This window comes from Arachis ipaensis, chromosome B2 (genome assembly GCF_059453495.1).
Source record: "Arachis ipaensis isolate K30076 ecotype BB chromosome B2, ASM5945349v1, whole genome shotgun sequence".
Lineage (NCBI taxonomy): Eukaryota > Viridiplantae > Streptophyta > Magnoliopsida > Fabales > Fabaceae > Arachis > Arachis ipaensis.
In genome coordinates, this window is record NC_142437.1 from 117,056,041 (window position 1) to 117,081,181 (window position 25,141).

Genomic DNA, 25,141 nt, shown 5'->3' on the forward strand with positions numbered 1-25,141 from the left:
GCGACGTTCCTCAATATCAGACTATGCAGCTCCGACAACGAGGCAACTCGCTGTGTGCGCAACAACACGGGATTCTCACACTCAAACACGACCTCATTATCACCATTTCTCATAAGACAATTGGGATACACACATACAACCAAATATCCGCTACTACTAGACATTATGGCTAATTTGCGAAAAAATAAGGTGTAGGAGAAGTAGTGAACTTGTTGTGAAGAATAACAATGGGTTGCACGTCCGTTTATAGCTGCTGAAAATTTATCCTACGTATTTCCTTTACACAGTAAACAAATTAATTTTACATGTATTTCATTTACCGTGTAAACGAATTTATTTTACACGTATTTCGTTCTCACTGTAAACGAAATGCAGTGTAAACGAAATATGAGATGCGACGCAATTTGGTAAAAACGTTGAAAATTGTTTATATCGGTAAATAATAGAATTATTTAATTTATATAAAAAAATCCCACAAAAATTTTTGCACATCACACAAACTTAGTAAAAATCATTTATATATAGCACAGAATTTTTTGCACCTAACACATAAAATTTTACTGCAAATGTATTTTGTTAGTTGCCAAGTCAATATGTTTAGTATGTTGTCAAAAAAATTTTGTACTGCAACTAAAATTTATGTGCTATGCATAGAGGTAACACAACGGGCTGAACTCGTCGAATCCGCCAACAAAAGCAAAAAACGCTATGATTTTGAACTTGTCAATATCGAAAAACTGCGCTAAACCTGCGAGTTTTGGTGCCAAAGATTTTTTTATAATAAAAAAGTGATTAATTATACAAAAATTAACAATCATATAATTTTTAAACATAAATTTTTCATTTTTTTTCTTTTTGTTCTTCTTTTTGTAATTCACTTTATTTATTTATTTTAGATTTTTATATATATACTGAAATTATGTGACTTATTTATTAAAATAAAGATGATTCAATTTATAGATATTATTTTGAATAATTTTATTAAAGTTAAAAATTTAAAAGAAGATAGTGAAAAAATTGTATTATAATTTGACTATTTTTTATTTATATTTAATTTTTTAATTTTCATATGTTTATTATTTTTTTTAAATGTTAAGCAGGTTAGCCCGCCAATCCGTCATAAAAACCAGGCCTGACTGGTATTTTGAGTCCACTTTACTTGGCACGCACGATGGGCTTTTTTATTGATGAAGTCTTTGGTAGGGCGGACTATTCATTTTGCCACCCCTAACTGAGTGTATTTTGTTAGTTGAGTGTTAATGTTTTGACTGTAGTGCGTATTTTATTTTACTTTGTTGATTGGGTGTCGATAGTCTCGACATGTGATCTTCCGAAAATTTTTGTGTTTTATACTAAAATTTTCTGAGCTCTGCTCCAAAATTTATATGTTGTGCATTAAAATTTTCATACTCTAGTTTTATGAATATATATAGAAGAAGAAGATAATAAAGACGACCAAGACGATAATAATAATGATAATAAAAGAGGATGAAAAAAAAAGTGAATAAATTAAACAACAATAACAACACCAGTAGGAATAACAATAATAACAACAGTTACAATAATAACAACAACGACGACGACCGTAATGGCAACAATAATAATACTGACGTTAAAGAAAGAAGTGTGAAATATATGTATGAAAAAAAGAAACACATGATGATTTAGTTGAAAATACGCCCCTAAGTCTTACAAAATCATTAACGGCATGACAATGTTGTCCATCGAAAACAATTTTCCGGGTGTACTTTGATGTTTACAATCTTGTGTGTACTTTAGTCTATCCCAAATTCTATCAAGTGTACTTTTGTCTATTTACTTTATACTTTACCATATCAATATCAAACCGGTTAATACTCAAATTCGTCCCGAAAGATTACGCGATATTCATTTTCGTCCTCGAATGATTTTTTTAATCAAATTAGTCCCTGAAAGATAAAAAATAAGTCAAATTAGTCATTCTGTCAGTTAGGCGATGATGTGGCACGTTAAGTGCCACGTGGCAGGTCAACGCCACGGTCAACGCCACGGTCAACGCCACGTGGCAGGTCAACGCCACGTGGCAGGTCAGCGACACGTGGCACGCCACTGACACACGTGTCAGTTGACATGTAAAAAAGATTTTTATAGTCAAAATAATCCTTGAAAGTCCAGACGTAAGTCATTTTCATCCCTCAAATTTTAAAAATTAGTCAAACTAGTTCTTATATAAGTTTTTTTTATTTTTTCTTCATAATATTATATTTGAAATATTTTTTGATACTACTAATTTTAATAGAAATGTAATTGACAAACAAAACATTAGTAATTGTATCTTTTCTTCTTAAAAATTTTTTCCAATAAAATTATCTCTCTCCTTTAATTCTTCTCAAAATCTCTTATTCTTTTCTATTCTAAAACATTTTTCTTACATACATTTTACTGGAATATATATATATATACACTCAAAATTGAAATGTATGTATTTATTAACCTAAACAAAATTATATGCTCAAAATCAAAATTTATGTATGTTAACCTAAACAAAGTTATACCACTATTTTTTTTCTGCTACATATTTGTTTTTCCATTACGGTATTACTTACATATAGGATGTAATGATAGTGATACTTAGAGTCAAAATTTAAGAAGATCCACAAATTTTGACTCTAAGTATTACTATCATTACATTCTATACGTAAGTAATACCGTAATGGACAAAAAAAAATGTAGAAAAAAAATAGTGGTATAACTTTGTTTAGTTTAACATACATAAATTTTGATTTCGAGCATATAACTTTGTTTAGGTTAATAAATACATAATATATGTATTTATTAACCTAAACAAAGTTATATGCTCGAAATCAAAATTTATGTATGTTAAACTAAACAAAGTTATATATATATATATATTCTAGTAAAATGTATGTAAGAAAAATATTTTGGAATAGAAAAGAATAAGAGAGATTTTGAGAAGAATTAAAGGAAAGAGATAATTTTATTGGAAAAAATTTTTAAGAAGAAAAGATACAATTACTAATGTTTTGTTTGTCAATTACATTTCTATTAAAATTAGTAGTATCAAAAAATATTTCAAATATAATATTATGAAGAAAAAAAAAATTATATAAGGACTAGTTTGACTAATTTTTAAAATTTGAGGAATGAAAATGACTTACGTCTAGACTTTCAAGGATTATTTTGACTATAAAAATCTTTTTTACATGTCAAGTGACACGTGGTGTTGACCTGGGTATGCCACGTGTCGCTGACCTGCCACGTGGCACTTAACGTGCCACGTCATCGCCTGACTGACAGAAGGACTAATTTGACTTATTTTTTATCTTTCAGGGACTAATTTGATTAAAAAAATCATTCGAGGACGAAAATGAAGATCGCGTAATCTTTCAGGGACAATTTGAGTATTAACCCATATCAAACCTATTAACTGCTTGCATAATCTGTGGAGCCAAGAATACATCAGCCTGCACATTACAAGTTTTTTTTTCAAAAAGAAAAATTCAAAAAAAAAAAAAAAAAAAAACACTTTGTTAGATATGCATCTTTTAGTATGATATCTTTAATCTTTAAGAGCAACAAGAAGTGCACCATGTAGATATGTTCTCCTGTTGCATATTTTCCAGCAACATCCTTCTATAACTTCTCAAGAGCTGCACACACACACACACATATATATATATTGGTCAATTATAAGAAAAGATTTTGAAACAATTTCAAACTGCAAAGGACATGCCATATATACATATCTTAGTGTGGTAAAATTGTGCTTAATTACCCAAGAAACCTTTGTCAATCTTATATTGTGCCCACTGTTTTGTTTCAGCACCAAACATTTTCTCCATATCTTTCTATTAGGAAAAAGGAAATCAGATAAATGAAAAATGTCAAAAATTGCAAAAACATTTTGTGTGCATAGAGGCAATCCAAGCATTTCAAATGAAAAGAAGATATACCAAAGCACTAATCATATGATAAGGTTGAATGCTGGAGTTAATCATACTTGCTATCTGTGAAACAATACAGTATAAGCATTAGATGATACGAGGCCTCGATGATATGACCATGTAATAATGTAATAAATGCAGGTATATGAACGGTTATATCTCTATCACGTCTACTCATGCAAGATCATCTTTTGAAAAATGCTAAATTGAATTCTAGATCTTTTTGGTTATAGAAACTTTTATACCATGTCGTGAAACTACTTGTTCTAAAAGTTCAAGCTGATAGTAAGAGACACACAAATGGCTATATATCTAACATCATGCAAAATTCAACTATTATCCATTACAGATTGGATTACAGAATCAAGAACTAGTTGAAAATGCTTACAATGCATGGTTTTCTTGTTCCTTTATATATGTATTGCATTCTGTAGAAGCTATATATCAGAATATTTATAAGAAGGTTTTATTTATAATATTCTCTCTACTATAATAATTCTCAAGATGATTTGATTTGTTCCTATTGAATTCTTTTAGAAGATGCTAAACCAGTAGGCTTAAATGAAGTAATGAACATCGATTCAAGAAGCATTCATGTTAGTTGTTACTAATCGAAAATTTCAATCATACCAAAATTTACCTGAAGATTGAGAGCTCGGATCTGAGGATCAACTGGCAAAAGTGGCTTTTGAGTATACTTTTCCTCCAAATACTAATAAAAAAGGACGAAGCGGAAGACATTATTTTATTGTTTTGGTATAAATTTGAACAAAGAACACCAAACCATAATCAGTGACATGCATCAAAACGAAATTCAAGTATCAGAAAATTTTAATAATTTTCCCACTTAAGGGCCATCATTAAGCTTGATACAATAATGAATTTAATTTTGATGGCCAGTGCAAAATATTTTACATGTACATTTAATTACGTAATTCTACGTGAGCAAAAATAACTCATTTTCACGTTAACCGCGTGAATAGATGTCAAAAAAACGAATGTGATCGAACCACTGGGTAAGTATTATACTAATAGAGCATCAAAATTAAACTCTACAATGATATGACTGAGAAATCAACAGATTTCATTGTTTTCCTTCTCAAGATTTTAAAAGCAAAAAAACACTGAAAAAAACAGAAAATGAAAACAGAAACCACGCAACCAAGTATTTTTCTAACAAATTGCTAGCATTAAACATACCAGAAATATTGCATAAGAGTCTGAAACCACCACATGATCATCAGCTAATACCGGAACACAATGGAGAGGGTTCAATTTCTCAAACTCTGAAATTCAAGCATAGATTATTGATTCTAATTCAATACATTCAACAGTAAAAGTCAATTTTTTTTTCCTTTGATACACATGTACTCTAACTATGCATTCACCTGGACTAAACTGTTCCCCTTTTACAAGATCCACTGCTTTATACTCATAAGGAATCCCTATTCATTTCAGATCAATAGAGAAACCAAAATCAAATAAAGTCTACATTACTTGTCCCAAGTTAAATAAATAAATTCAAAGATTAGCATAGAGCTGCAATTTCTGAACTCTCTAGAAATAAAGAACATATTTTTAAGACAAATTTGCAAATCAAAATCCCAAAGCTTTACCTTTGAGGCACAAAGCAAAGCGGATACGCCATGAGCATGAGCTTAACCAATAAGAGTACAACACAATCATGGTAGTAGTAGTAGTAATGGAGAAACTGATTCCTAGTCAGCTACACTCCAATGGTAGATGCTAGATTAAGTAATTTACACTTGAATCTACTTTGCGGTGTTCTTTTTTGTTCTATATGGTCAAACATTTCTACTTTGACAAGTGTCACTGTGTCAAGCAGTTTGACCTTTGACTTATGACACGTGTGAAAATTTCTTATACATATGGATATGGTTGTGGACTAATCTCTACTGTATGAATAATAGATGTGTTTTTTTCTTTCTGCTCTCTTTTTTTAATATGTCTAACATAAGCTCGTTCAAATAGTAAGAATGATTTAATATTTAATATAATTGGACACCTCGACTAAATTGAGTAAATTGTTGCTTAATAAAATTAGATGAGATTGAAAAATAGAATCTATTAAAAATTTAATTGAAAATTAGTTAATGAATCAAGCCAATCTACAAGGAATTACAGTTTAATTAAACCCACGTGACACTGAATTTCATTAGATTGATTTTGTATCATGTAATTGCTTTTTTGCAAACACTATTTATGTATCAAAGTCAAATTTGCAAAAGTGACATTCTATGGGGTTTTTGCCTTTGGTGCAAAAATTCCATCAGTTTAACTAGTAGCTAACTAATCTAATTTAGATTTGTTGAGATTGAATAAACTTTAACATTGTATAAGTATGAGAGAAAAAATATCATATGAAAATGTTAGTTGTGTCTAAATTTAGCTATCATTAAAAAAACAGAGTATATTTTATAAAAAACTAATTAGATAAAAATTAGAAAGTTAAATAGTGTTAGTTCAAATATAAAACAAAAATAAAAAAATTAGTTACCAAATATTTCTCATATATAAATACTAGAAAAAAAAGACAAACTGATCCCTGACGGTCCACAAACATTTAAATAGTTGAGAATTTAAAAATACATTTAAGTTTCTAACCTTTTTAAAATCTGGACAAAATCTGGACACATCAACTCTGAACCTAATTTGTCTTATTTTAAAAACTCAAACTCTTCTATGTGTACATCCATATCAACCAAGTCAGTACAACAAGAGTCACATTTGATTTCTTTTGTTGGATCTGATAGACCAAATAAACATGAAGGATTGATATGCCCAAATTTTAAAATGGTCAGAAACCTAAATGTATTTTTAAATCTTCGAAAATTTAAATGTCTGGAAATCAAAATGTCAAAACCTATTTGTCATTTTCTCTAAATACTATTATTAACACTTTCTAAAATTGTGTTTAACTGTATTAAGGGATTTCAATAATAATAATATCTTAGTGAAATAGGGCAATAAGGGTTAAAAACTCTGTTTCTAATGAAGAAAATCAAGTGCAGTAATCTAAGGCTAGAGTACAAATAATATTTACAATGTATTGTTACAGTAGCCTAACAGAGATGCTTATACAAGAAAGAAAGGACCTAAATATTTCAACACATCCAGTTAAGTAATCATTCAAACTTTTGGCTGAGATTTGACTAAGAAACTTCTTGCTTCATCTTCAGTAACTTCACTGTAAAGTTAAACCAAATAACAAGTTATTGAAGAAGAAACATTGAATTTTAAATGGTCCAACCAAGAAAAAGATAAAAAAAGAAATCACAAAACCTGTCTGCAGCTTCTGATTTGGGGATCAAGGTGATTCCTTTTGAAGAAAGAGAATCACAGAAACCATGAAGGTTCTTCTCTTGACAGAAACTCCAAAGATCGCGAAGGAAATTGTTGAACTGTTTCGGTTCCTTCACAGAAAAAAAAAGTTATCATTGACTCCAAATACAACCAAGAGGAATAATAGAGGAATAAAAATTGGTTAGACATGGAAAGTCATGACTTGGCTCTATGTTGCAAAAGCGAGGAAGATAGATTACCTGCTCATTGATACATCCCTTGCGGAGCGCAGCTAAACATTCCAATGCTTTCGAATTGTTATCGCCTTCGTGGGAATCCTCTATGAGATCATGAATTTTATTTTTCATAGCATCAATTGCTTTTACAACCCAATCTGGATTATCTCTGCGCGCAAACATGGCTTCAAAATCTTGTACAGGAGTCAGATCTCCAATGTTGTCGACTTCAACATTTGACTTATCTTCAATGAGATTCGAAGCCAGAGCAGGTATTTCTCCTTTACTATTTTCCTCACTGGAACCATATCTTTCCTCTCTCAATAAACGCCTTGACTTTTTATGCTGTAAGACAGTTCAATTCAAACATGAAAGATATACAATGTTCGTATAATGTAAAAGAAGTTTGATGTTTTGTATAAACTAGGCACGAAAACACGTCTTACCCTCGGATTTTCCTTTAGTTCAAAAGACCGACGAAATTTTTCTATCACAGATTTGTTTTGTTGAAGGAGCTCATCATCAGGTTCTGTGATTTTCTTGAGCGTATCATCAAGAGGGGGTACTGCAGCATCTGCATGCTTTGACTTGAGCTCAAGATAGCGATAAAAGCGCTGAAAAGATATATGAACATTCTTATGTTAGCTTTATCTCAAGGTTACCTTCCATTTTTGGAGGTGCATATGCTAAATTTGAAATCTCTATTGTACCCTTCAAGTTCATCATGATGCTAACTTTTATACAATGGGGGTAATAGGTGATTGGCTCAGATAAGAAGGATAGCAAGGACAAAGCATTATCGAAAAATTCGGAAAATACAAATTCACAGCCCACAAGCAACAAACATTAGATAAAGAAATCCCATGTCATGAATATCAAAATCATAATATTCTTTAAAAAAATAAATAAGAAAAAAAAAAAGAGGGAATGAATGAAACACAGGAGATAAACTAGAAAACATAAGTGACGGAATTCATGCCTCTAGGACTGGATTTGGTGTAAAATCAGGTAGCAGAACTTCCTCTTTTCCTTGTGGTGCAAGATCAAGCATTTTTACCAAGTTAGCCGCGGCCTCTAGCTGTTGTTCATTTGGCTGTATCGGTGCAGGGAAATTACTGAAAGAAGGGAATTGAAACTCTCGCACATCCTCAGCAAAAGGTAGTACATTGAAGTATAACGAATCAGGCTGCACAGCATGACCATGCAACAAAGGAATAATTTCAAAACAAATCCAGAAATCATGTCAGTGGAAGTAGACCAATTAAAAAATAAATTAAAAAAATAAAAAGAGATGGAAAAAACGCACAATATTTTCCTTATCAGATAGATTGGGCGTCAGGACCCCAATGACGACATTCGCTTGTCCATGTCTCCAAACACAACGTAGTATTGCCACTTTATTCATTTCCTTCATAGCCCTTGCTAGCGAAGAAAGTGCAAGTGTGGCTTTTGTATTTCCTGTTTCAGCTACGAAGACATTGACATCTTTCATGTATTGGTGTCTTTATCGGATGGTTTAGGAGAAAAGAAAAGAAACAGAAGAAACAGAGTAAGAAAATCTCCATCGCCAAATTCAAATCAAATAAAGCATATACAATTTTACCTCAATACATTGGAGGAATCAGTAAATCCTAAAAGCTTCAGACCTTTTTCTGGTTTGAACTTAACAGCATCCCACTCAGCTTGGGATATGGGAACTATTTGAGGCCCATATCGATAACCTTTAATTCTTTGATCTGGCGGGACAACTTTATCAGGTTCTTGAGAACTCTTGTATTCATAATCCACTTTGACTTCATGTGTAGCAAATTTATCGGTTGAAGCAGCCTTATCAGAAAATTTCTTGAGAGTTGGAAACTTTTCTTCTGCTGTTTTCTTGTATACCAAAACCTGTTCAAAACTTCAGCATTCAATAATCATGTACATAAAAAGTTTGTAAGTGGCATAGGAACATTAATCACCAAAGTAATGAGATAATGAAAAAAACATGTCAAGAACATAATCTTTATCTGCATTGATGGGCACGGCCAATAGGGCTATGAATATCTCACCTTAATCCTCAGTTTTGGGCTTAATTCAAGATCCCCTTTAAAGATTGTGGATGGAGTTATATTTCGGGTTCTAAGAGCACCAAGCAAAGAAACTGGATTCTCCACATATGTTGACCTTGCAGAAGTTTCTGTTGAAAAAATACGTAACAGTTGATCGTTCTCGTCCATTATTTTCTTATTTGCATCTTGACTAAGCTTTCCTCTCAGAATTATACTTTCCATCCTCATACCATGGACGATCATTTGTTTAGCAATGGTGGTCACTTGTTCCTCTTTTGTTCCTTCAAATGGCTCTTTTATTGGACATTGTGCATTTGTAATAAGACATAGACGCTTCTTTCCCTTGTTAGTTTCTCCAAACTTTTTTATCAGCATATCCATGCCAACAATAATAGCATCAAGAACTAACATCACAGTCAAGGTATTCAAACCACAATATGGCAGTTAATCACTCAAAATCCACCAGCCAGAGTCAACTTACTGCTAGTGAAATGAATGAACTTTCAAAGTAATACTACAGCTGATATCGCTTCAATTTTATTAACAGAAACAGAATAGAGCTCAGGAAAAGATAAACTGAGTATATACCAATGTTTGGAGGTGGGGTTGAACAAATCAATAACAAGGCACAAGTGGTGCAGAATATTACACAGGACAAATCAGGAAAAATTTTACCATCTAAAGTCAAATAGTATGAATGTTTTAGTAAACGGTCAAAATGTTAGAGCATAAAATTCTTTCGTTAAATATATAAATAAATAATTAAAGCTTCCAACGTATAGAATCATGAACTTCATGGATACAATCACCATGTGTAGCTCCTCGAGGCAGTTGCTGTAGAGCCTCAACAATATCTCCCTCCACAACTTTAATATTTTTCAAAACCACAACATGTTGATATCCTCCAACTTCTTCCGTAAGTTCGTTATCAGTATCTGGGAAATTTCGACATAAACATGGGTGAGGAAGGCCTTTGAATCACTTCATGGAAAGAAAAAAATGAATTATCAAATCAAAGAAACGATTTGAAGGAAACTTCCATCAACCCATTTAATTGTAAGCATAATAGTAAAACTCCACGGGAAAAACAAACTCGGTACAGTGAATAAATCAGTGTGAAGATTCTACAAGAATGAGACTGAAACACAATAAACATTGCTACAAGATAATCAAATAAGAACCATGGACTTCTTAGTCTCCATTTTATCATCACAAATAACTAACATCTTTTGGTACAAGAAAACAATGTCACCATTCGATTCTTATTACCAACCCCAATTATGAGCAAAATACTGAATTGCTGTTATTCCTGCATTGCAATTTAGAACTTTATGCCATATGACATGATAATAAACACTAACTGAATGGTGATAATGGTGCATTGTAGGTTTGCATCATAAGGGTCAAAGAGAGCACCTTCTGTTCCAAATAAGACAACACCCACTTCATCATATTTGGTAAAGATCAGCTGCACACTCATCAAAAGAAGGGGGAAAAGGTCATTTTAATGTTACAGGTTTCAGCTCTTTGAAGACAAACATCAAACACAAGGTGGGCAAGGAATGACAAAGGAGAAATAAATATAGCAACCTTCTTTTCCACAAGCATGGAACAAACTTTTTCAATTTCAGGAATAACAGAGTGCATGGATGGCCCCACATCCAGCAGCAAAACCAAAGCTTCCTGCATTTGATTACAGCATTTACAAGAAAATATACATCTATGCATTCAAAAATAGTGAAAAGTTTAAATTTTTTAAAATGGGGTATTAGGCTTTTCAGTTGGTATAGATTATAGAAGAAAAACCCTAAAATCCTTATAGTGTTGGGGAATGAAAACGGGAAGAAAAATTGAAAACAAGAGAGAAAAGATGGAACCTTGTTTCGAGCCATGGAGAAGAAGAGAAAAAGAATCAAGCTTGCAGAAGAAGGCGTTGAGTTTGAGATGAATGATTCCTCTTCCGGTTTTTTCTTTGTTCCCGCTTCAATATATTTATGAGAAATCACCGATTTAAAATAAAAATAAATAAAACTTTTCGTAGATGTTTTGGGCTTATATTATTATTTTATTGACGGTATAACTGTATGGGCAGTGCTAGGGTGCTGAAGTAAATTTTTTTTAGCATGGCTGAAACGAGGTGTCAATAAGATGAGTTATACGCGTGGTATTATTTTACTTACAAGTGTAGATAAAGATTGAGAGAGTAGCAGCAAGTATAAGATTGTGTCAGTTTGTGTTGGATTAATTATTTAATAAAGTATTAAAGTATATTAATTTAGAAGTATGAACACATAATTAACAAAGATAATATTTTTGTCTGTTTTTGTTGATAATGGATATGGGCATGTTGTTTTTTTTTTTCAGGTGGGCTATTGTGAGAATTTATACTTTGAACAAAAAATTATTTTGGGTTGGGATAATAATAATAATAATAATAATAATAATATTTCACTCTCTTTTTCTAAAAGATATTAAAATAATATTTTTTTTCTTTTTATTTGTAAAATATATATATATATATATTTTATAGTTTTTAAAAAACTCTCTCTTTAATCTATTTTAAATTTTTTGTATTAATTAATATTAATTTTATCCATTTTTCAAAAAAAAAATAAATTATTTTTATAAAAATACTCTTTAGCAAAAAATTTATTTTTTGTCATTAAATTTTGCTTATTAAAATACTATTCAATAAATTTTTTTTAATTAAATTATTTTTCAAAGATACTTTTTAATAATTTTTTAATTATTAAATTATAATTTAATAGGGATTACGTTTTAGGATTTATCATTTTAGGTTAGTAGGATTTATAATTTAAGATTTGAAATTTAGAGTTTCTGATATAAAATAATGATTGAAATAAGAGATTGAATAATAAATATTTAAAAGTTATCTTTTTTAAATAGTCATGTAAACAAATTTATTTTCATACTGTGTACATATCATAAATAAAATATTTTATTTTTTATAATTAACATTATATATTTTCATGTTAACAATAAATAATAATAAAAATAATATGATACTGTACAAAAGATAAATAGTATATTGATATATTTTTTATCTTAATAATAAAAAATAATGAATATGTTATGCTACTGTACAAATGGTAAATAAAATATTTAATTTTTCATGTTTAATATTAAAGTACTCTATGTTAGTAATAAATAATAATAAAATTACTGTAACAAAGTACACATAACAAATTAATTATATATTTTTTATGTTAATAATAAATTAAATATTATATTTTAAGATAATTTTAATGATAAATATAATGCACAACTATTATAATTACAAATTTTAATTAAGCTAAACTTTTTTGATGGTGTAAAATATAATTTATTAAATTATACAACAATTTATATTTTGATACTGTAATTGCACTAAGAAAACTAGAAATTTATCTAATGTTGCTAAGCCAATTCTTAGGACAAGGGTTTAGGGTCTTAGTTGAAGGTTTAGAGTTAGTCAATTTATCTAATGTAAATTTTCATAATTAAATTCTAATTATATGATCCTAAATTTTAGATTCTAAACCTTAAATGTTTCACACTCAGATATCTAATCCGATAATCATAAATAAAAATTTTTTTAGTAAAATTATTTTTCGATATCAATATATATTAACAGTTATACATATTAACAGTGGTAATATTTTTTTTATCTAATGTTAAAATAATATATATTGATATCGAAAAATTAATAATAAAAAATAAAAAAATAATTTTTAACAAAAATTTTAATAAAATCACCATTTAATAATTAAAAATTATTGAAAAGTATCTTAGAAAAAATAATTCAATTATTAATTTTTTTAAATATTTTAATAAAAATATAATTTAATTAATAAAAAATAATTTATTAAACGATATTTTGGTAAGTAAAATTTAATGACAAAAAATAAATTTTTGTTAAAGAGTATTTTTGTAAAAAAAATTATTTTTTTTAAAAAATAGATAAAGTTAACATTAATTAATACAAAAAATTTAAAATAGATTAAAAGAGAATTTTTTAAAAATTATAAGAGAATAAAATATATATTTTATAAATAAAAAAATAAATATTATTTTAATATTTTTTAAAGGAGAGGAGTGAAATTTGTTATCATTATTATTATTATTATTATTATTATTATTATTATTATTATTATTATTATTATTATTATTATTATTATTATTCCAACCCAAAAGAAAGGCATGCCCATACCCATTATCAACAAAAACAGACAAAAATATTATCTTTTTTAATTATGTGTTCATGCTTCTAAATTAATATACTTTATTAAATAATTAATCTAACACAAGCCGACACAATCTTACACCCGCTGCTACTATCTCAGTCTTTATCTACACTTGCAAGTAAATAATTCATCTTGTTGACTCATTTCAGTGGATGTTAAAAAAATTTGGAAACATTTCAAGTGTACCGGGAAGTACCGGTGCACCAGCTGTTTCAACTGTTGATTTCAATTAATATATATTATATATATTTTTTATAATTCAGATCAACGGTTAAAATAATTGGAGTACCGGTACTTTCGATGCACTTGAAATATTTCCAAAAAAATTTATTTCAGCACCATAGTATTGCCCTAATTGTATAAGTCCATAAGATTATTGTAATGAGGCATGAGGTAAATGTCCATTAATGTTTTGGCGGCTAACTTTTTTAAATGAAAAGTTTAGACTATTAAAAGAAGATTGAAGTTAATTGCATCTGAAATTTTAACTTTTGGACGCCTATAAATAGAGTCTGATATGAAGAATAATATACATCAATAATAACAAACATTCTCTCTCTTTATACTGAATACTTCTCTCTCTTTATATATATATATATATATATATATATATATATATATATATATATATATATATATATATTACAATATATAATATTAGTAAATACATATATAAATTATTATTATTGAGCTAATTATATTAATATTAGAGTCTTCTATTTACATATCTTTATTTTATATTTAGTACATCTTCTTTATTTATTTTACAACACATTATCAGCACGAGACTCTGATCAAATTTTAGGAAGACTCAAGTAACAAATTTTCATTATGTCAATGTTCTCTCATCTTGAATTTAATGCTCTTGATATATCTGGAAATAACTATTTATCATGAAAATTAGATGTTGAAATCCATCTTGATTCAATGGATTTTGGAGATACCATTAAAACTAAAAATAATGCATTCCAAAAAGATAAAGTCAAAGTCATGATTTTCCTTCGTCATCATCTTGACGAAGGATTGAAAAATAAATATCTCACAATAAAATATCATGCAGATCTGTGGAAATACCTTGAAAAAAGATATAATAATCAAAAGACGGTGATACTTTCTCAAACCTGATATGTTAAAGAAAACTTTCTCAATCTTCCATGCCTCGAATGTGCTCCTGCAGCAGTAGTATCGAGAAAAAGGATTTAAAAAATATTATGAGTTAATTTCTTACCTTCTTGTTACTGAACGCAACAATGAATTGCTTTTAAGAAATCATGAAGCGCGTCCAGCTGGCGACGCATCATTTCCTTAAACAAATGCAGCAAATCATTACCACAAAAGAGGTAAGTGGCAAGGTTTTGGTAACAAGAAAAATTATTGGAAGGAAAAGGAATTATGTTCACAAGAAAGGATCTCACCAGAAGTGGGATAAAGAAATAAACAATGGACAAAATAAATTAATTGAGGATAAATGCTTTCGTTGTGGTGGAAAGGGCCATTGGTCACATACCTGTTATATCCTAAGGCATCTAGTCGATCTTTATCAAATATCTTTGAAAAAAGACGACAAAGAAAAAGAAACAAATTTCGTTTCAAATGATGCTGTTGAGAATTCCACCGCTCATTATGATGTATCTTATTTCTTTGAGGTTCCTGAAGGAAATATTGGTCTTTTGATCAATGATGGAATAGTTTAATATGTGAGATTGTTAAGTATTCATGTAAATAAATAATGTAAAGAACTCCTTGTTAAGTTTTATTTTCTATGCATCTGAATTTCAAGTATAATGTATATAAATAATGTTTAATAAAATATTTATAAATTTTAAAATTATTGAATGTGTCAAGATAATAATAATAAAATTTTTAGTATATACTATACTTCTTAGAAAAATATTTTTAATCAAGAAAATAATTTTATGTGCATATACTTCTCTTATTTTATTATTATTATTTGTCTTTGAAGAGAATGGCAAGGACATATAGTGAAGATATTTGCCTTGCGGATAGTGCAAGTTCGCATACCATTCTTAAAAGTAATATATATTTTCCCATCTTGTGCCAAAGAAGAATATGTTAATACTATTATTGGCTCAGACAATGTAATAGAAGGCTCCGGAAGAGCTATAATTTTGTTTCTTGGAGGAACAAAATCCATAATAAATAATGCACTATTGTCTACAGACTACAAAGTCTCTAAGAAACTTGTTAAGTTTCAAAGATATTCGCCGAAATGGATATCATATTGAGACAATGAATGAGAGAAATCATGAGTACTTATGTATCACAACTCATGATTTAAATAAAAATGTTATATTAGAAAAATTACTCTCACTCTCATCTGGGTTATATTATACCTAGATTAGTGTAATTGAATCACATGCCATTGTAAACCAGAAGTTTACTAGCCCAAATGAATTCATAACTTGGCACGACCAATTGAGTCATCCGTGAACAACCATGATGCGGAGAATTATTGAAAACTCCTATGTGCATCCACTAAAGAACCAGAAGATTCTTAAATCTAGTGAATTTTGTTGTGCTGCATGTTCTCAAAGGAAGTTAATTTTAAGGCCATCACCAGTAAAGATTGAATTTGAGTCCCATGGATTCCTAGAAAGGATTCAAGGCGATATATGTGGACATATTCATTCACTATGTGGATCTTTTAGATATTTTATGGTCCTAATAGACGCATCTTCGAGATGGTCACATGTGTGCTTATTGTCTTCTCGCAACCTGGCGTTTGCGAGATTACTTGCTCAAAATATTCGATTAAAAGCACAATTTTCAGAAAATCCAATCAAAGCAATTCGTCTTGATAATGCTGGTAAATTTACTTCCCAGGCATTTGATGCTTATTGTATGGCTAATGGAATAAGTGTTGAACATCCAGTAGCTCATGTTCACACACAAAATGGGTTAGCAGAATCACTTATTAAACGCCTCCAATTAATTGCTAGACCCTTACTTATGAGAACAAATCTCCCAAATTTGGTTTGGAGCATGCTATTTTACATGTTGCAGCACTTATTCGTTTGAGGCCAATGAGTTACCATCAGTTCTCTCCTATGCAATTAGCTTTTGGCCAGCAGCCAAATGTTTCCCATTTAAGAATATTTGGGTGTGCGATATATGTTCCCATTGCACCACCTAATTTCACCAAAATGGGACCCCAAAGAAAACTGAGGATATATGTTGGATATGATTCTTCCTCTATAGTAAGGTATCTTGAGATGCAAACTGAAGATGTATTTAAAGCCCAATTTGCGGATTGTCAATTTGATGAATAAAAATTTTCAACATTAGGGGGAGAGAATAAGCTTCCTAAAAAGGAACTTAATTGGAATACATCATCCTTGATGCATTTAGATCCTCGATCAAGGCAATGTGAACTAGAAATTCAAAATATCATGCATTTGCAAAGAATAGCAAATGAATTGCCTGATGCATTTTCTGATACAAATAGAATAACCAAATCTTATATACCAGCAAAAAATACCCCAATTTGAATTGATATCCCAGTTGGACAAATTGCCATTAAAACAAATTCACGCCAGAAGTGTGGCAGGCTTGTCGGTTCCAAAGACAAAAATCCTCGAAAAAGTAAAGAGGTAAATACTATTTCTGTTGAAAAAGACATAGTAAAGACACATGCAGTTGTCCAAAATTCTGATATAGTTTTAACGCCAGAAGACGTTCAGGTACCTGAGAATTGTGAAAATGACGAGATCTCGATAAATTATGTCTTTACAGGAGAGAAATGGAACCGAAATAAGACAATTGTCAATGAAATATTTGCATATAATGTGGCATTAAATATCATGCATGAAAGTAAGGGTCTTGAGTCAAGATCAGTCGAAGAATGTCGACAAAGGAATGATTGGTCAAAATGGGAAGAAGCCATGAAGGCTGAGCTAGACTCACTTGCAAAACGTGAAGTCTTTGGACCTGTAGTCCGTACACCAGAAGATGTAAAACTAGTTGGATACCGATGGGTATTTGTGAGAAAATGAAATGAAAAAAATAAAGTTGTGCGCTACAAAGCCCGACTTATGGCACAAGATTTTTCACAAAGGCCCGATATAGATTATGAAGAAGCGTATTCTCCTGTAGTGGATGTGATAACATTGCGTTATTTGGTCAGTTTATCTACATATCATAAACTACATTAGCATTTAATGAATGTGGTAACAGCCTACTTATACGGTCATTAGATCGTGATATCTATATGAAAGTCCTTGAAAGACTAAAGATATCTAAATCGTCCAATGAATATTCACATGGATTATTGTAAACCCCGAATAATTAGTGAATAATTAGTTAATAAATTAATTATTAATCAAAATAATTAGAAATGTGATTTTTATAGTTTAGTATGATAGAGAAAATTAAAATAAAAATTTTGACACTAGTTTTAAATAATTTGGCCCAAGATTGGGCCAAACAGACCAAACTGGACCCGTATTGAGCCCAAGGCCCAATTCAATCACCCTTTAATGAAGGCAACAACCTTCCTTCCCCAGCCAAACACCACACACACTGAAAAAACAAATTTGGGGGAAGAGAAGAAGAAGCAAACCCTTGTCCAATTTCAATTCTCAATAACTTTCAATCCGGAGTTCCGATTGACGAGCCGTCAACGACCACGCGTTCATCTCAAAATTCTCTACAAAATCCATTGAAAAATTTGGTAAAAAACTTTTTTTTTGTGTCCAGCCTTTTCCTTCTATTCAGATTTCATTTTTGGGTTAATGGGTATTGAGATTTTGTGTAATTTTGGTATTTAGAATCAATTTAACTTGGTGGACTTGCCAAGTCTTGTCCCAATTTTTTGTTGGTTAGATGAGAATCCTAGAATCTAGTTAATTCTTTAATTTTGTGTGTTGGGTATTAAATTTTGGATATATACATATGTGGTGATATCAAATTAGGTGTATATATATAAATTGAAGCTTGATTTGTGGACACTTGAGACTTGGTGGAGGTTGAGTATCATTGTTTTGAAGATCTTGGAACCTTGAGGCTGTGTTTGTTGCCTTTGGTCTTGTCTCGGGTAATACGTAGAAATCGGCCAAGGTATGATTTTGGTTTCTCGTATTTAATATATAATGTCTTGTGAAAACTTAGGTTAGATGACCATAGGCTAAGAATGAATATACGAGGGTGTAAATTACTTAGTGCCTTGTTGATAATTGTGAACCAAGTTGAATATGAATTTGTTGTTTAATGTTGAGAATGAAAATTTGAATGTTAAATGATGATTTAATGATGGTTGATAAATTGAGAATAATGAATGTGTATAAATGATAGATTGTTGATGGCCTTCTTGAGGTTATGCATGAGAATTGTTTAAAATTGAGGTATGATGAGATTAAGCAATGGAAAGGGAGGTTACTTGAAAGTAAAGGAAGGTCTAGAGTAACCAAATTGAGATGTTAATGATAAGATTGGGGATGATTGTGTGTGGCCGGAATGGTCGAGATGTGTGTGTGGCCGAAATGGTCGAGATGACAAGGTCTGGGTGCGATCTCGCTTGCGTGTTAACTTGAAAATATGTTCGGATGGCAAGTTGAGAACAGAAGTTTCCTCTCTTGTCGTGATGAGGATGTGGGGAATATGGAAAGGCACTCTCTTTCGTATTGTTTCTCCCACATTCTTCTCTGGTTGCAAGGTGGAAAGGCACACTCCTTCGATGTGGAAAGGCACTCTCCTTCGTATATCCTCCAGGAGAAGGTGGAAAGGCACACTCCTTCGATGTGGAAAGGCACTCTCCTTCGTTTATGATCCTCTTGGACATGCGCAACCTAGAGACAAATGTCTGGGTTAGCTACCAGATGTGTCGGGTTCTGGCGATTTAACCGACACGTGAGCTCACGGCCAGTAGGACAGGGTTGCATCATGTTGCATTTGTTTGCTTTGTTTAGGTGTGCATACTTGTTTTGGTCTGCCTATCTGATAAATTAGGTATAACTGGTAATTGTGATACTTGCTGTAACTGTTATTTAAATATATTTGCCTTGTATTTCCTTGTGTTTGTGATTATATTTTTATTTTGGGTACTTTGGTGGTGGACTGATAATAATGATAAATTGTTTTGAAAAGGGCCAGAGACCGGGTTGAGTTTATTTGGGCCGGAGGTCGGGTTGAGTTTATTTGGGCCTTAGGCCGTGACTGGTTGAACCAGTGGTAAAGGTTGGTTAACAAGGATTTATTAGTAAGCGGTAAAATGCCTTAGAATGTTATGTTAGGTAAAAGTGGAAGCAAGGGTTAGAGTTTTATTGTGACTTGGATACCTTAGAGCGTTATAACCGAATTTTATGGTTTAGTTATTTCCTTTAAGATTATATCATATCTGAGTGTCGGGGTTCTAGGATCGCCTTCACCTTTTCCGGGACCTTATTTATTATATATGTGGGTACCTTAACCATACTGAGAACCCCTAGTTCTCATCCCATATAATATTTGTAGTTTTTCAGATGCAGGTTGAGAAGCACCACTCTGTATTTTGGAGACGCTGATGAAGCGAAGAACTCTTGGAACTCAGGGTCATATCTTTGTTTATATTTATGTATGTATATAGGATCTCCACCTTGTATTTTATGTTTATCCCTCTTAGAGATTGACTCGGAGAAATAGGTTGTCGTTTTTCTACTTTGGGTCATTTTGTGATCCTCTTATATATATATATATATATATATATATATATATATATATATATATATATATATATATATATACTTGTATATTCTGGCCAGTTTATCTTCGCGAACCGAATTGGAAGCTTTGTTAATTATATCTTTGACACTCCCTTTTTATTATTCATATACATATCTCTTACGTTTCTTCGTACGCAAGTTTTCGTTTACGTGAGTGTTACGACTTTTATTTTAAACTTCCCTTCAAAGGCTCCTAGTTATAGACATTTTTCACTATATTATATATATAATTTTACTCTTAAAGGTCGTAATACCTCACCACCTCTGTCTTATGACTTAAGCATAAGATTTTATGTGGTAGGGTGTTACATTATGGTATCAGAGCAGTTCGTTCCCATAGAGCCTGGGGGATGGACTGACTATGCTTCTGAGAATACTCTGGTTGTGTGTACATGCTATTTAGGATGTCTACTTGACATATATAGCATAAATTTTCATGAGCATTATTTTTAGAGATTCGAAGTACTAGAATTTAGATATTAAGATTGATCACCTTAATATCAATTGTTCGATGTGAACAAGACCCAAATGACATCTCGTGAATGCGAGCAAGATAATACGGTTGATTCTTGGCTGTTGATGTGCAAGCTACTGTTGAAGGAATGGAGTGGATAACTTGGGAATTGTGATGGAGGCGATAACCGATTAGATGGTAGAGACGACCAGGGATTAGGACTCGTGTAGTTGGGGTGAAGGTCGATTAAATTCAAGGAGTGTTCGGGAAGAGTAAGTAAATAATTAAGAATCTTAGTGACTTATAATCAGAGTAACACTGCGAAAGCACAGTGATTTTGGTGACTCTAGAGTTGTAATGATGAGAGGACGAAGTCGTGGGGTGTGAGAATGATTCAAGGATTAACACAGGATCGAGCAATGGAAAGTGAGAATGTGTGGCTTAGGTTATAACAGATTAACTCAGAATAAGATATTAAGGAATCGTTTAGTAAGTGAGACAGCCGAGAAAGAATTGAGATTAATTTCATCTAGAGAGAACCCTTGAAGGGTAAGAAGTTTGTACTCGTCAAGAGAGTTAAATGAAGCTAAGAGTGAGACAAACGAGTTTAGCTTAGACTTGAATTGGGAATAGGGTATTAAATTCATGTTGGAGAATGACGAAATGAATGGTAAGAGATCGGTTGAATTTGAGGGAGCGTATATGGAAAATTAAGAGCAAATTTTCGAGGACAAAAATTTCTGTTAAGGGGTAGAATGTAAATCCCGAGTAATTAGTAAATTATTAGTTAATAAATTAATTATTAATCAAGATAATTAAAAATGTGATTTTTATGGTTTAATATGATAAGAAAATTAAAATAAGAATTTTGACACTAGTTTCAAAGAATTTGGCCCAAGATTGGGTCAAACAGGTTGAATCGGGCCCATATTAGGCCCAAGGCCCAACCTAATCACCCTTTAATGAAGGCAACAGCCTTCCTTCCCCAGCCAAACACCACACACACGCTGAAAAAACAGATTTGGGGGAAGAGAAGAAGAAGCAAACCCTTGTCTAATTTGTCACCAAAAAAAAAAACCTTGTCTAATTTCAATTCTCAAATAACTTTTAATCCGGAGCTCTAATTGACGAGCCGTCAGCGACCACACGTTCGTCTCGGAATTCTCTACAAAAATCACCAAAAATTTGGTAAGAAACTTTATTTTCATGCCCAGCCTTTCCCTTCTATTCAGATTTCATTTTTGGGTTAATGGGTATTGAGATTTTGTGTAATTTCAGTGTTTATTAGGATCAATTTAACTTGGTGGACTTGCCGAGTCTTGTCCCAATTTTTCACTGGTAAGGTGAGAATCTTAGAATCTAGTTAATTCTTTAATTTTGTGTCTTAGGTATTAAATTTTGTATATATACATATGTGGTGAAAATACGTGGAAATCGGCCAAGGTATGATTTTGGTTTCTCGTATTTAATATATAATATCTTGTGAAAACTTAGGCTAGATGACCATAGGCTAGGAATGAATGTGCGAGGGTGTAAATTGATTAGTGCCTTGTTGATAATTGTCAACCAAGTTGAATATGGATTTGTTGTTTATTGTTGAGAATAGAAATTTGAATGTTAAATGATGATTTAATGATGGTTGATAAATTGAGAATAATGAATGTGTATAGATGATGGATTGTTGATGGTCTTCTTGAGGTTATGCATGAGAATTGTTTAGAATTGAGGTATGATGAGATTAAACAATGGAAATTGGAAAGGGAGGTTACTTGAAAGTAAAGGAAGGTCTAGAGTAACCAAATTGAGATGTTAATGATGAGATTGGGGATGATTGTGTGTGGCCGGAATGGTCGAGATGTATATGTGGCCGAAATGGTCGAGATGGCAAGGTCTAGGTGCGATCCCGCTTGCGTGTTAACTTGAAAATATGTTTGGATGGCAAGTTGAGGACAGAAGTTCTCTCTCTTGTCGTGATGAGGATGTGGGAAATATGGAAAGGCACTCTCCTTCGTATTGTTTCCCCCATATTCTTCTCTAGTTGCAAGGTAGAAAGGCACACTCCTTCGATGTGGAAAGGCACTCTCCTTCATTTATGATCCTCCTGGATATGCGCAACCTAGAGACAAATGTCTGGGTTAGCTACCAGATGTGTCGGGTTCTGGCGATTTAACCGACACGTGAGCTCACGGCCAGTAGGACAGGTAAGGATCATGTTGCATTTGTTTGCTTTATTTGGGTGTGCATACTTGTTTTGGTCTACCTATCTAATAAATTCTATATAACTGGTAATTGTGATACTTGCTGTAACTGTTCTTTAAATATGTTTGTCCTGTATTTTCTTGTGTTTGTGATTATTTTTCTCTTTTGGGTACTTTGGTGGTGGACTGATAATAATGATGAATTATTTTGAAAAGGGCTGGAGGCCGGGTTGGTTTGATTTGGGCCTTAGGCCGTGACTGGTTGAACCAGTGGTAAAGGTTGGTTAACAAAGATTTATTAGTAAGCGGTAAAATGTCTTAGAATGTTATGTTAGGTGAAAGTGGAAGCAAGGGTTAGAGTTATATTGTGACTTGGATGTCTTAGAGCGTTATAACCAAATTTTATGGTTTAGTTATTTCCTTTAAGATTATATCATATCTGAGTGTCGGGGTTCTAGGATCGCCTTCGACTTTTCCGGGACCTTATTTATTATATATGTGGGCACCTTAACCATACTGAGAACCCCCGATTCTCATTCCATACAATATTTGTGGTTTTTCAGATGCAGGTTGAGAAGCACCACTCTGTATTCTAGAGACGCTGATGAAGCGAAGAACTCTTGGGACTTAGGGTTGTATCTTTGTTTAAATTTATGTATGTATATAGGATCTCTACCTTGTATTTTATATTTATCCCTCTTAGAGGTTGACTCGGAAAAACAAGTTGTCGTTTTGTTAATTATATCTTTGAAACTCCCTTTTTATTATTCATATACATATCTCTTGCATTTCTTCGTATGCAAGTTTTCTTTTACGTGAGTGTTACGATTTTTGTTTTAAAGTTTTCTTCAAAGGCTCCTAGTTATAGACCTTTTTCACTATATTATATATATAATTTTACTCTTAGAGGTTGTAATACCTCATCATCTCTGTCTTATGACTTAAGCATAAGATTTTGTGTGGTAGGGTGTTACAATTATACTCAATTAAATTGAAAAGATCTTTATATGGTCAGAAGCAATTTGGACGTATGTGGTATAATCATCTTTCTAAGTATCTGGCCAAAAATAGATTTAAGAATGATGATATCTACCCATGTATTTTCATAAAGAAATCTGCATCTGGATTCATTATAATTGCTGTGTACGTTGATGATTTAAATATCATTAGAACTCTTGAAGAGATTCCAACAATTATAAAAACTCTAATAGAAGAGTTTGAAATGAAAGATCTTGGAAAGACTAAATTTTGTCTCGACTTGCAGTTCGAACATACAAAAAATGAGATCTTTATTCATCAAACAACATACACAAAAAAGATCTTGAAGAGATTTTATATGGATAAGTCACATCCGTTAAGTACCCAATGATCGTAAAATCTTTGGATGTGGAAAAGGATCAATTCCGTGCTAAGGAAGAAAATGAAGATATCCTTGGTCCTGAAGTACCATATCTTAGTGCCATTGGAGCGCTAATGTGTCTTGCTAATAATACAAGACCCGATATATCATTTGCTATGAATTTACTAGTAAGATATAGTTCCTCTCCAACCAGAAGACCTTGGAATGGAATCAAACAAATCTTTCGATATCTTCATGGAACAGTTGATATGGGATTGTTTTACCCATATGGATCCAAGTCACAATTAGTTGGCTATGCAGATGCTGAATACTTGTCTGATCCACACAAAGGGGGATCTCAATCAGGATACCTGTTCACATATGGTGGTATAGCTATATCATGGAGGTCCACGAAACAGACGATAGCATCAACCTCCTCTAATTATGCTGAAATACTAGTGATACATAAAGCTAGTCGCGAGTGTTTTTAGTTCAGGAGTTTGATCTAATATATTCTGTCATCATGTGGACTGATTGATCATAAGATAGCTTCAACTGTCCTGTTTGAAGATAATACAGCAAGCATTGCTCAACTTAAAGGTGGATACATTAAAGGTGATAGAACAAAGCATATTTCTCCTAAATTCTTCTTCACT

General features: G+C 31.7%; 2 protein-coding genes across 2 annotated transcripts; both read right to left on the minus strand.

Annotated features, from left to right (window-relative positions):
* Positions 1 to 3,122: 3,122 nt before the first annotated feature.
* On the minus strand, positions 3,123 to 5,719 carry LOC107625973 (glutathione S-transferase 2). Its single transcript, XM_088505045.1, has 8 exons — positions 5,561 to 5,719; positions 5,333 to 5,389; positions 5,145 to 5,230; positions 4,585 to 4,656; positions 3,954 to 4,007; positions 3,776 to 3,844; positions 3,589 to 3,650; positions 3,123 to 3,464 (listed from the first exon to the last, which is right to left on the minus strand). Exons 1-8 carry the CDS (start codon positions 5,628 to 5,630, stop codon positions 3,320 to 3,322), a joined length of 615 nt encoding a protein of 204 aa, XP_088361171.1. The 5' UTR covers positions 5,631 to 5,719; the 3' UTR covers positions 3,123 to 3,319.
* A 1,159-nt stretch (positions 5,720 to 6,878) lies between these two features.
* Positions 6,879 to 11,697, minus strand: LOC148575343 (ATP-dependent DNA helicase 2 subunit KU80-like). The gene is made up of 12 exons (XM_088503955.1): positions 11,412 to 11,697; positions 11,125 to 11,217; positions 10,951 to 11,002; positions 10,338 to 10,469; positions 9,535 to 9,938; positions 9,087 to 9,373; positions 8,790 to 8,985; positions 8,463 to 8,669; positions 7,930 to 8,097; positions 7,508 to 7,828; positions 7,248 to 7,378; positions 6,879 to 7,152 (listed from the first exon to the last, which is right to left on the minus strand). Exons 1-12 carry the CDS (start codon positions 11,424 to 11,426, stop codon positions 7,095 to 7,097), a joined length of 2,064 nt encoding a protein of 687 aa, XP_088360081.1. The 5' UTR covers positions 11,427 to 11,697; the 3' UTR covers positions 6,879 to 7,094.
* Positions 11,698 to 25,141: the final 13,444 nt, after the last annotated feature.

Bases quoted from the DNA above. Each gene is read 5' to 3' on its own strand.
- LOC107625973 (XM_088505045.1), bottom strand. From the start codon at position 5,630: ATGATTGTGTTGTACTCTTATTGGTTAAGCTCATGCTCATGGCGTATC. The intron at 5,231-5,332 runs GTGAATGCATAG...CTTGAATTTCAG, and splicing joins AGGGGAACAGTTTAGTCCAG to AGTTTGAGAAATTGAACCCT. The intron at 3,651-3,775 runs GTAATTAAGCAC...GTGTGTGTGCAG, and splicing joins GATTGACAAAGGTTTCTTGG to CTCTTGAGAAGTTATAGAAG.
- LOC148575343 (XM_088503955.1), bottom strand. The intron at 8,670-8,789 runs GTGCGTTTTTTC...CATGCTGTGCAG, and splicing joins TATCTGATAAGGAAAATATT to CCTGATTCGTTATACTTCAA. The intron at 7,153-7,247 runs GTTTTGTGATTT...TTAACTTTACAG, and splicing joins AAATCAGAAGCTGCAGACAG to TGAAGTTACTGAAGATGAAG.